At 42.8% G+C, this 12504-nt stretch overlaps 1 protein-coding gene across 26 annotated transcripts in view; it reads right to left on the bottom strand.

Annotated features, from left to right (window-relative positions):
• ANKS1B (ankyrin repeat and sterile alpha motif domain containing 1B) overlaps window positions 1-12504 on the bottom strand; it is a 1105044-nt gene that overhangs the window by 82436 nt on the left and 1010104 nt on the right. For 19 of the 26 annotated variants that reach the window (XM_027592180.1, XM_027592182.1, XM_027592181.1 and 16 more), the window contains 2 exons: window positions 2824-2931; window positions 602-781 (listed from right to left, as the gene is read on the bottom strand). In XM_027592180.1, coding sequence (XP_027447981.1) covers window positions 602-781; window positions 2824-2931 — 288 coding nt within the window. The remainder of the gene's footprint in view (window positions 1-601; window positions 782-2823; window positions 2932-12504) is intronic. The other 7 variants (XM_027592191.1, XM_027592192.1, XM_027592193.1 and 4 more) reach the window with 2 other exon arrangements.

Raw genomic sequence — 12504 nt, 5'->3', positions numbered from 1 at the left:
TTATGGCTGACTCAAGTTTCTGAGCAGCAATCTGAGGGCAGGCTAGACAAGGACATCTCTACCAAAACCATGGAAAGGTCCAAACAGGAAAGGTTTCTTTTTTCAGTTCTTTGTGTCAGGCAGCATCATCACCTTCAACTCCTCAAGGTGATAATACGAGACGACGCAATTCTGTACAAGTATGTTAACTCAGGAGGAAATTAACAACATCACGAGGCACTAATATTTCCCTCTGACTTCTGCTCTGTCACCTAACCGATTTACATTTTATAACCCAGACTTTATTATTCATTTTCATTTTGATTCGATTCGTATGTGGTATGACTCCCTTTGGCCCAAAGACTTTCTGGGTGCAACGAGATCAGACAATTTCTCCCATAAGAATGGATAACAAGGATCTGTGTATACATTCCATTCCCGGGAAGGTCTGTTTTGGTCTGGTCCAAGTTGAGTAGGGAATGAAAGCGAGAGCGTAAAATGGTAAAATCCCAGTTGGGTGGACAACAGGCGTCCGCTCACTGTAAGCTAGTGTTCAATATCAGAATGCATTACTTGATATGGGGGAAAGGCAAAAACATCACAGAGGCTTTTAACACCTTACCTGGGCCATCTGCCTCTCCAGTTTTGATCGGGGAATATCATCAAAGTAGTTTTCATTTCTTCTCCTCCTTGCATCGCCCTGCATGATAATGTGAGGAACGTCTAGGGAGCCACCAGTGGTGTAAGTGCTTTGGCTAAGTGATGGAGACAACTGAGGAGGAGTGTGATTACCACTGGGATCCTGAATGGAAATACATCATGAAATAAATACCATGTTCTTGCGGCTAACCTTTGCTTTCACAATTGTGAAATACCGACAAGACAAATTGCGGGGGTGGGGGAGTCATTTCTGAATCAACTGCCAAGGAATGGATGACGTTCTGCCACTTTATTAACGGCATGATCTAGGCAACACTTTTCCCCCTAAGTATTTCAGGTCAAAAGCTTCAAGGATACTCAATCAGGCTCTGTTTTCTTGCACCCAGTGCTACGGAGGAGTTCAGGAGAGAGACAGACATATGTCGGGCACCCCTGATATTACCGCATGTGTGGACAAGGGAGGGAAGTATGTTTTCATGTGGACAGAGTGTCCTCACTGTGGTAGACACACGAACAGAGAGCCCCGAGGGGACCTAATGGGTCTTGATTCTCCATCAAAAGGTGGTGTGGCAATGGGGCAGGGGAGAGGACACAGCATGGAGACACAGCATGTCACACGCGGACTGCAGAGCAATGCATATAATGACAGAGGATGCGTGTCAACGGCAAAGATGACTCAAGCTGAGGGAAACTGGTCGGAAGGAAGACAAGGGGCGGCAGAAGGCTGGGCTCCAGTGTCTGCAAGTCAGAGGAGGGTTGGATTGTGCTGGGTCTCCAGGCCACTTCTCCCCCAGATGTTCTGGGCTTCCTTTGACAGATTAAGATCCTGCACTCTTTCTGGGGAAACCTCTGTCTTTGATCTGTTTGTTGTTCTCCTAAATCTCTTCCAGGGAAACAGAGGGAGAGGTTCAGGAGGGGAAGGAAAGAGAGCAGCATAAGTAGGAGGAGTTGCTCATTTAAAGAGGCATTTTAGGATGTTGGCACTGACGGCACCTACATCTTTCCCTCCTTTCGTGTAGCGAAATGAAGGTGAGACAATAATCCCTTTCTAGCCTTATTTCCCTCATAACTTATTTGAGGCTCCCCTTACTGGGAAGAAAAATAGGTCCTATTTCTACTTTCACTGCTCCCAAAGCCCCCAACTAGTCTCCAAATGTCCCAGTGTGTCCCAATTCGCCCAATATGTTCCTCCTGATTCCCTCCTCCAGCCACATCGCCTGCATTCCCTGACATCCTTGTGCATCTTCTTCTCCTTTAAAAACGGAATCAGACTCAAAATCTTAACAGCTCCTCTCCTGCCTGGCCCTCCGCTGTGCTGGCGGTAGCAGGTAGGCTGTTTGCTGGAGCTCACTGACGAGGCTTTCTACAGCATTTCATGGCTGGGACTTCTGCCTAAGTGCCAGGCCCCTGTGCACTGTTTGCTATCGCCACCTTTGCTGACACGTGCAGAAAAAGGATCAGAAGCAAGTGCAGGACTAACTGAAGAGAACAGAGTTGGAACTCTCCAGTTTGTGTAAAGTTCCAATAGGCCTCACAAACACCCGCGCCTCCTGGTGGCCCCTTCCCTCGGCTAGCTCTCGTTTTCTAGTTCTCTCTCCTCTGCCCTTCCTGCCTTCCTTTTCCTTCCACTTTAGTTTTCACTCCCTTCCTTGGTTTCTCTCTCTAGTTTTTCTGCCCCATAATCCTGAAACGTAGCTGAAATCATTTCTTAAAGTTCTCTAGATTCTTTATTCTTAATTTTTGAAGTGGCTAAAGCTGACAAGCTGGCACTGCCTGAAAACCAGGAGACCCTAAGGTTAACTTTAAATTGATCCTTCCTTAATTGTGCTCCTCGATTGATTTCTTTTCTGTGGGTTTGAGGAGTTTGACAGAAAACTCATTTCCTCTCACTTTGGTGCAGATGGGAGTGTGGGAAGGGAGGAGGGGGAGCAGCTCTTTAAAGGTGGTGGTTTGTCAGATGTACATCTAAAAATCTCAAAAATAGATATTTAACCGATTGAGAAAAAACAAATCTCATCTTACAAAATACAATCAAAAGTGAGATTGTTTTTTATACAAATAAGGTAAGCTACATGGAAAACAGCCTCAACTTCCCGATCCGTTGCTTCGGTCATTTTATTTCATTGCACAAGATAATTTTTGAGGATAAGAGTGGAGAACGAAACGAACAAGCTGGGCACTTACCCTGAGGGTGATGGACCGAGGGGGTTTCTGGGGTGGATCGTCGTGCAGCCTGTCTCCCAGAGATGCCAAAATACGTTTCCTGTGGCCAATCAAATTGATTTTTAAAACCTGAAACGACATATATTTGGGTTAAATATTTCGTTTGAGAAAAAATATTTTACACGTCTTAAAAGAGGAAAGAGTGAAGGGCTGTGCGCTGTTACCTCTGCCCCCTGAGAGATGCGGTGTGAAGTCAGAGTGGGCCCTCAAGTCTGGAAAGATGGGAACAGCATGGGCAGAGGCCAGGGTGGCAATGGCCTGGGGGCAGGAAACGAGAGCAGAGACACCGCTCCTTTCGCTTGAGCTGCCCTGGGGTCCAGTTCTCCGCTCAGCAACCACAGCGCTTTCTAAAGGGTAAGTCAAGTCTTTTCCCTTACCAGCGGAGAACTCTCCAATAGCTTTCTATGGCTCTTATTTTTTTAAAAGATTTTATTTATTTAAGGGGGAGAGAGAGCTCACAGAGGGAGAGGGAGAAGCAGACTTCCCGCTGAGTAGGGAGCCTGATGCAGGAGACTCGATCCCAGGACCCCAGGATCATGACCTGAGCCGAAGGCAGACGCTTAACCGACTGAGCCAGCCAGGCGCCCCTCTATTGCTCTTAAAATAAAATCTGAGTCCTGACCTGGCTCCAAGGCCCAACAGGGCTGGTTGCCCTCTGCCTCCCTCAGGGTCCCTCTATTCAGGATGCTCACACTGGTTTTCTCGGCTCCTTGAACATTCCGTACTCATTCTTACCTTGGGACCTCTATCCCTTTTGTCTATCTACCTGGAACGCTCATCTCAAGATTTTCAGATGACACCTTGTCATCTCTCCGGAGCTCAAGAGTTGTCTCCTCAAAAAAGCCTTCTCCCTCCTCTCACTAAAAGAACCATGTCCTCAACCCCTGTCCCACCCCACCCTATGATCCTCTTTTTATCATTCTCTGAAATGACTTTGTTTACAGGTTCAGAGTGTGTGTGTGTGTGTGTGTGTGTGTGTGTGTGTGTGTACCCCATCTCCCCCAGGTAAACTTCCTGCAAGCAGGGCCCTGGTCTATCTTTATCAGTATGATTTCCCAAATGCCTGAAGCAATGCTTGAAATAATAGTGGCTCAATGAATATGACACAATGCATGTTAATGTCGATGAAAGTTGCAGAGTAGGGTGAGAATAAAGCACTGCCCAGCTGGGGGAAGACTCAGAGGTGCCCCAGAATCAAGCACTGCCCACCTGGGGGAAGACACAGAGGCGCCCCAGAATCAAGCACTGCCCACCTGGGGGAAGACTCAGAGGCGCCCCAGAATCAAGCACTGCCCACCTGGGGGAAGACTCAAAGTGCCCCCAGAGTCTGATGGTGCTGCAAAGGGCACACTGTGGAAGAGATGACAAAGGGAACCAAGACTTGCAGACAGCCTCAGTCCCCATCCCCTCCTGGAGCTTTACAAATGCTACCCCTTTCACCATCCCACATCCTTCTCAGGAAGGGGTTCTTCTTGCTTTCCAGAAGAGAAGACTAAAGTTCAGAGTGGTTAAGTAGCCTATCTAAGGGCCAGTACACGGTGGCTTTGGGATTTGAATCAGGTTTGCCGGATTCTAAAACTTGTTTTATTCCAAGGTAAACTGCAAAGTGTGGGCACATCTCCAAATATTACTGACTTTTTAAAACAGCGTATTATAAATCCATTCATAAATGCATTTATCTCTTCTCTGCCAATCTGTAGTTTTAGGACAGAACTGGGACTACTTGGGTTACTAGTTCCTAAAGTGTACTACCCCTAGTGTAAGCGATCTAAAAAAAAAAAAATCTCTCTTCTCGAGTTTTAAAGGGGAGAGGTAAGCATTTCTTTGGCATTCATCCCATGCTACCTTGAATTTTTATTTGCCTATTTGTCAGTTAGCCTATTGGCCTTTCTGCCTAAATTGATTAAGATCTTAAACCAGCAGTATGCTCTGTTCCTTTCATATCTACTCTCTGACCCATGTCTACCAATGATGGAGATGGCAACTGTTAATCAGGGTGAGTGCCCACATGTACCGTATCCCTATGATTTTCTGAACCTTCATCCTGATCTTTGCAGTTGGCCTCCATAAAACAGCTCCTCTTCCCCACAGATCATCTGACTCCATCTCTGTACCTTCTCCTGCCCTGTCATAGCTGCTTAAGTCTTGTGGAACAAAATACTCACAACATTCCAGGTATAAGCGAACCATGGCTTCACATTTGAGCCAGATACTATTTTCTGCTTTTAATGGCCCCTTTTAAATATCCCTTTCTAAGCACTCCTGATTTCCGGCTGGCCTTTTAGCTGCAGTAGGCATAACTAGGGACAAAAATATACACTGACTTCGTTATAGCTGAAGTTCAAAGCCCTTTAATCTTGGAAGGATGGTTTGTATTACTTCTCCCTAAATTCCTTGCCCTACTGTTGTCCATGAAGAAGCCCATCTTCCGTCCAGAATTTGGCCTACTTGTGTAACCCTGTGTTGTCTTTCTGCATTTATATTAGCTGGCTTGGTATTTCACTACCTGGAGTTTAGTGGTTTTCACAAATCTGGAATTTCACCATATACTCCTCAGATGATTTATAAATATGCTAAAATAAGTGTGGTTGCAGTGCCGATGACTGGCAGTGCCGATGACACTGTTTAGACAATCCAGAGAGATGCCCTGATATTTTTGCATTGTTTCTTTTTTTTTTAAACCTCAAGATCAAAGAATTTCTCCATTTCAGAAAAACACAACATTAACCTTTTCAAATGTATTTGCAAGTCTAAAAAACACTACATTTTTCAGAGCCAAGATGTCCATCGACAGATGAATGGATAAAGAAGATATGGTGTGTGTGTGTGTGTGTGTGTACACACACACACACACACACACACACACACACACACACACACAGGAATATTATGCAGCCATCAAAAGGAATGAGATCTTGCCATTTGCAACGACGTGGATAGAACTGGAGGGTGTTATGCTGAGTGAAATAAGTCAATCAGAGAAAGACATGTATCATACGACCTCACTGATATGAGGAATTCTTAATCTCAGGAAACAAACTGAGGGTTGCTGGAGTGGGGTTGGGGTGGGAGGGATGGGGTGGCTGGGTGATACCTTGGGGAGGGTATGTGCTATGGTGAGTGCTGTGAATTGTGCAAGACTGTTGAATAACAGACCTGTACCTCCGAAACAAATAATACATTATATGTTAAAAAAAAAAAAGAAGAAGAAGATAGCAGGAAGGGAAGAATGAAGGGGGGAAAATCAGAGGGGGAGACGAACCATGAGAGACGATGGACTCTGAAAAACAAACTGAAGGTTCTAGAGGGGAGGGGGGTGGGGGGATGGGTTAGCCTGGTGATGGGTATTGAAGAGGGCACGCTCTGCGTGGAGCACTGGGTGTTGTGCACAAACAATGAATCATGGAACACTACATCAAAAACTAATGATGTGATGTATGGTGATTAATGTAATAATGAAAAATTTAAAGAAAAAAATAAAAAACACTACATTTCCTCATTCCCTTTTATTCGTATTCTCAATTACTTTGCCAAAAGGCTTCTACAAATATAAATTCCTCCCATAAAATCCCCACCTATCTTACTCCCAGTAGCTAATTGGCCCTGATGCTCACGCTGCTACCTTGGGCCCCTGGGTCCTTCTAAGAAATGTTTTTATACTAATAAGGACATTCAAAATTATTCTGACAAATAACTGACACAAAATAACAACTGTGGTAAGACGGAGCTGGAGTAATCCCTGCTGCTGCTTCTGCAATAATTACTCTCCAACAACTCCAATTGGGGCAGGTGACCTGACCTTTCCGATCTCAGTTTTTGCACCTATAAAGTGAGGAAGTTAATGCTGTTGGGAATCCCAGCGTTGTTGGGAAGATGAAGAGTGAAACTGTGAGAATAACCAGCACAGGGTCTGGCACAGAGGAGATGCAACCTGCACGGTGGGTTGGACTCTAAGGATGCACGGAAATCCTGACCCACAAAGACAGGGACTTGGTGATTTTCAGAAAGTTAATTGTGTCACCCAAGTCTCTGGTGTTTTGCAGGCAGAGATTTGGCTAACCTTGGAAAAACTCCCACTGAAGTGAAGGAATGGGTCTGGTTTCTAGCTATTAGTTTAATACTAGGGCCTAATCTAAAAGAATGTATGCTATTCTCCCATGCATACTATTTAATCCCCAGTAGGAGGTAAACTGAGGCACTCCTCTACACTGGAGCTCCACTGCTCCCTCTTTCACAGAACTACCTGGACGAGGGTATGAAAACAAAAAGAAAAATTATTACATTTCCTTACTACCTACAGCCCACTAAGTCCTCGGAACAGGCAAGGACTGAGGGACTGAGGGACTCTAGGGACTCAGCTGCCTCGATGTTAATACTTTGCTAAAGGGCAAAAGGCAATCTTAGCCCACCCCCAGGATCCTATAAGTCTAACATATTCCTTTGGAGACTTCCTTTATCTCTACCCCCCAGATACGTGTTGGCAATCATCGTCCAAGCATATGACCCACCGATAGACATCTGAAGGGTCTCATGACTGAGGGTTTACTAAACAACAATAAATGACCTTTCCCAACAATAGCTAGCCCCCTCAGGATCCTGGAAACCTCGTTTCCAAAATACCTGGGAGGCTTACACCATCCCTAACCCCCTCCCAACTTGAAAGTATCTAAGGGGCCCGCTCCTCATGACCCTAGGACAGCTTCTCCTGCCCATGGGCCCTGTCCCCATGCTCTGTGCTTTAATAAAACCACCTTTTTGCACCAAAGACGTCTCATGAATTCTTTCTTGGCCTTCGGCTCCAGACCTCACCTACATTCAAAACTACATCAGGTAAACAGACAGATACACAGAATGAACAAATTAACACAGTGATGATTCATGTAAAAAACATGAGTAACTCCTTATTTATTAGAAATGATCCCATATTACTGAAGATAGCGATGATTACCATTTACTGAACATTTGCTATGTTCTAGTTGTGCTAGAAACTGTACCAAGTGCATTACATATGTGCACATATTTCATTTACTCCTTCCAGTAAAATTATCATTCTTAGTCTAGAGATGCATCCTGAGACAGAAGCACTGAGGTCACACAGCTAATGGTAGGATGGCCGGGATGTGCCCCTGATTCTTAACCTGCTCTTTACCACGCACCACGCTCTTCTTGCTATCAGCCTCTACACCATTTGGCCTTAGCTACACTATTGGTCACGTGTTATAAGGCTTCTTAAAATGGTGCTTTTTTTTATTTTGAATTATCATGTTGAAAGCATTTATATTGGGTTTTGATTATCTGAAACCATAAAATAATATAGCTTCAGTTCTGGACTAGGCTCATAGAAATGTTAAAGCTCCAGGCCAAAAGAGCTCAGGTGGGTACCTTACAGAATTCCTTGTGAAATGCAGATACAGACAAAGGACAGGAAGTCTTCATCGGCTCAAGATTCGATCCAAGTTGGCTAATATTAGAGTGCTAGGGAGGGTGACATTTGACTACAAATCTCCCAAGTTGACAATAAGAGATCTGATTGGCAAGACAATAACAGAGAGACTGTTCCAAAGATAGTCATTATGGAAAAGTCAAGTCCCAAGGCAATTGGGTTTGCCTTGCATGATAACTTAATATCCGATCATCATTGTAAGCAGACAGGGTAGTAATGGAATCCTATCACCCCAGGCACCATAACTGATGACCAATCAGTTTGCCAACATTTGGTTTTCAAAAAGCCAGAGCAATGATTACTGTGGTAGAGAAGATTTCTGTATGGTTTTCATTACTGCTCGGGTGTAAGTGAATTGCTTGTCAAAGGAACCCAATGGGGGCAATGGGGTAAAGTACTGGTAATATAGTGGGGATTTAGTTATTCTAAGGTATTAAGCCAATTCAGTTCAATTCAAAAACCAATACTGAGTTTCTGCCACGGATTATTTGGCAATACACAGAGGAAACTCCGGGAAACCGACATGAATAACTACACAATCAAACCATTAACTAAGAAAAAATTATCATACACACGAGCATAAGAATGTGGTTCCAGATGCTGAATTCTAACAGATAAGGAATAAAAGTGACTGCATGTTTTCTTAATGGTTTTTATTACAACTATCATGAGAAATGTGGGCCAAAGGCAAGGAGTATTGTTGAACCAACACGGGCCTGCCTCACATTGGCATCCATTCATCAGAGTAGTAGCTGCCTCTAGGAGCTTTCTCTGGTATCATCAATTACACAGGACATCTTCAGAAACCCCGTCACAAATCCTGGCAATAGAATAACTGTGCGCAGTGACAACGCTGTAATGTTATGTCTTTTATGTTTCTGGGTCTAGCTGTAGGAATTCTGCTAGACAACAGCATGACTTTACCCTCACACTGAATAGGCTCACATCAGAATCTATGTCATAGCGCCTGTGAAAGTCAGCATACTGACACTTCTCTTTTCTTTTTAAATTTAATACAATATAAATTAGATGTGAATTTAACGTGATGTAAATGAAACATGTTTTTTCTTTCTCTGCTTTTAAAAATTAAACAATGCTTCGATTATAATTAAAATACTGCTTTCCCACTGTAAAGACAGAAAATACAGAAAAAAAACAAATAAGGGAACAAGTTCTCCATAGGCTATGAACATATAGATATAATTCCTTTTCATTTTGTCCCCGTGATTATATTTTATAGCCATGACGTAAGTACCATTTTCACCTTCATTTTCTCACTCAATATTAACGCTAAAAAACTTTCCTACATATCCAACTCTCAGTAGACATTTTAAGTAACTCCATATTACCAGGTTATTGCTTTAGAGAAGCATGGCATAATTTATTAACCATTCTCCTTATTGTTGGAAATTTAGAACGTGCTTCTTTTCTGGATAGCAAACATTCCACGTACTAAAAAAAAAAAAAATCTATCATCCTACCATTTCCATTTTCATTGCCATGTTTGCATAGACACAATATAAAAAACACCGAAGAAAACAATGACAATGCGCATGAGTCACGAAGAAAAGTCATGTAGCGACAGCCTGTCTCCATGTTCCGCACGAAATCTCAATCCATTTATTGCCGGCTGGACCAAGTCCTCCAGGGAAAATCACAAATCCACATAATGTTCCTCGGTGTCACATTTTGCATGTGTTATAGTTTGGAGTTCAGATTTCGCTGACGGACATGAACTAACACATGTAGCTGCATGCTCTGGGGATTACACATGCAGCAACGCGGAGCCCACGAGCGACTCGTCTTAGCACCGCCAGAGGACTGCCTCCTTTTTATTTCTAGTTTTTTATTTAGAGGGGGATTTTTTTTATTGAAATGGTATTTAGGGCGAAACAGCTTTATCCTACATTTGGAACCCTCCTTCCCTTTTAACAGGGTAGATAATTCCCCTTTTCCTTTTCTAGATGTTTTCCACCTAAGCAAGACCAGAGCGCACATCTGGCTTCAGAGTGGCCTCTCCTAACAAAACTGAAGTGTTGAGAGGAATTCTGGTGTTCGTCAATGCCCGGAATGGAAGTTTAGGCGGAAGTTTACCTGCTTTGTTCTCAACTGCAGAACTAAAATTGCAATTAAAGGTGAAAGGTTCCCACCCCCCCCCCCCACCTTCCCCGGTAAAAATTTCTAAACACTTTCCACCTGAAAGCATCGAGGCAAAAGTGCCTGTGTGTCATCCAATTTCAACTCCCACAATACCAGAAATCCTCGTTTGAACTTGCCTTTGATTTTTGACTGTGACATTTTCTCACCTATTTCTTGGGCTGTAATAATCCATGTCTGCTTTAATATGGTGGATAGAAGGAGCTCCGAAGCAGAACATCATGACATTTTGTTCTTCCCCTGATTCTTCTTCCAGCTAGGTGATCTTTTAACATCTTTGAGTTGATATTAAAGTTGAGTGAGATTAAAGGGACAATAATAATCTTACACAACAAGCATTTATTGGATGTCTTTCACATATAACGACCATGTCACACAATTTGTGAGTCACAAAGAAGAAAAAATATTCAGTCCTCTAGGGCTCTCAATCTGGTAGATGGAAAAAATATTTTAAAAATGGGTGTGTATATCTTCCTGTCTGTTATCTGTATGTGTATGCATCCATGTATCCATCCATCCTTCCATCCCTTCCTTCATCCATCTACCTACATATCTATCATCCATCCATCTATCTAAATATGTGTCTACACAGCATGCCAAGACTAAAAGGGATTTTTGTGGATTGAATGGGAATGACTAGGAAGTTTCAGAAATCATAAACCACTGGCCCAAGGCATGAGTTCTCCTTTAAGTATAACAGAAACTTAAAACTTTTTTTTACCCTATTCTTGAATAAACCTATCAGCAGAATTTTTAGTATTATCTTTGTAATTTAAGTGTGTTATTATAGATATGTCTTGGTAGATTTTAGATCAAGAACAATGCCTTTCACTTCCCCAGCCCTCTCTCTTGTTAATTTAAAATTTCTTTAACTTCAGCCACATCTCCTCCAGGTCCCCAGCTGTGCCATGTACATTTCTTTGGCTTAAATATAACACTTCCGCATATTCTATGAATACGGTTATGAATGTCATGCTCTCCTTTTCATTAGAATCTTGCAAGGATGAAGTCAAGATCCACCTGAAGCTTTCCTTGCTCCCCTTGGATTACTGCAACCTCTCTCTCTGATTTGCTCTAGTATTTGCGGGCTGCTGACACTGGGTATACCCCGGCTTGTGCTGCTAGCCCTTTTTACATGTCTGTGTCTTACCAGTTGAAAGTCAGATACGGCATCACTGCCTCCTAGAGTCCCTCAGAGCACCTAGCACACAAGTACCTCTTAGAGGGGTGTCCCTAAAATCTCAAATCTGATCCCTTTTGCCATAGACAAGGAAGTAGGGAAGCCATCTCTGAAAGACAAAGAGGAAAAGAAGAGAATATCCATATCCTATTACTTTTTCCTTTCTACTCTCATTTTCCATTCTTTCTGAGCTTTAGCACCTCATTCCTTTACAAGGTCTTGCCACGAGTGATGGAAATCTGACTTACTTCCTATCATCTGGAACTCCTTTGCTTTACCTCTAACACTTCACTAAAAAAAAAAAAAAAAAGATCCCTCTGACGAGATTTTCCAGATTTTTTTGTCCTTCTGCTAATACTTTTCATAGCAACTGCTACTAAATAATCAGCACATAGCAGTTTGTATAATAGATGTCATCAAATTATGACTATGCCAACCTATGGGGAGGAAAAGAGGTTCCAAGTTATAGAGCCCCAGAGAGCGCAGAGGACAGAGAGAATGAAGGGGGTGGGGGTGGGGGGGAAACGTATGTTTTCCTGAATACAGTCTGTCTCAATAAACAGGAAATGCTAATTATGAGGAAATGAGATAATCTTTGCATGGAAAGAGAGACCTTAATGGTATAATTGCCTCTGAGCATTTAAGGGTTCTGAAGGTAGAAAGCCTTCTTTTGTAATCAATGAGAATCTTAGGTTTATTTGTAAAGCTCTCTGAATTACCTCTTGATGAAGGTACTAATTTTCTGATTATATTTTCACATAAACATTGCTCCAGAAGATTAAAAAAACCAACCACCAACCAACCAATCAGTTCCTAACTAATTTCCCTGTAAGTTACTTTTAAGTGCAGCTTGCTGCAAATT

The sequence above is a fragment of the Zalophus californianus genome, chromosome 9 (assembly GCF_009762305.2).
Source record: "Zalophus californianus isolate mZalCal1 chromosome 9, mZalCal1.pri.v2, whole genome shotgun sequence".
Taxonomy (NCBI): Eukaryota; Metazoa; Chordata; class Mammalia; order Carnivora; family Otariidae; genus Zalophus; species Zalophus californianus.
Note: the sequence above shows the minus strand (reverse complement) of the source record. Positions and strands in the feature narration are given on the sequence as shown.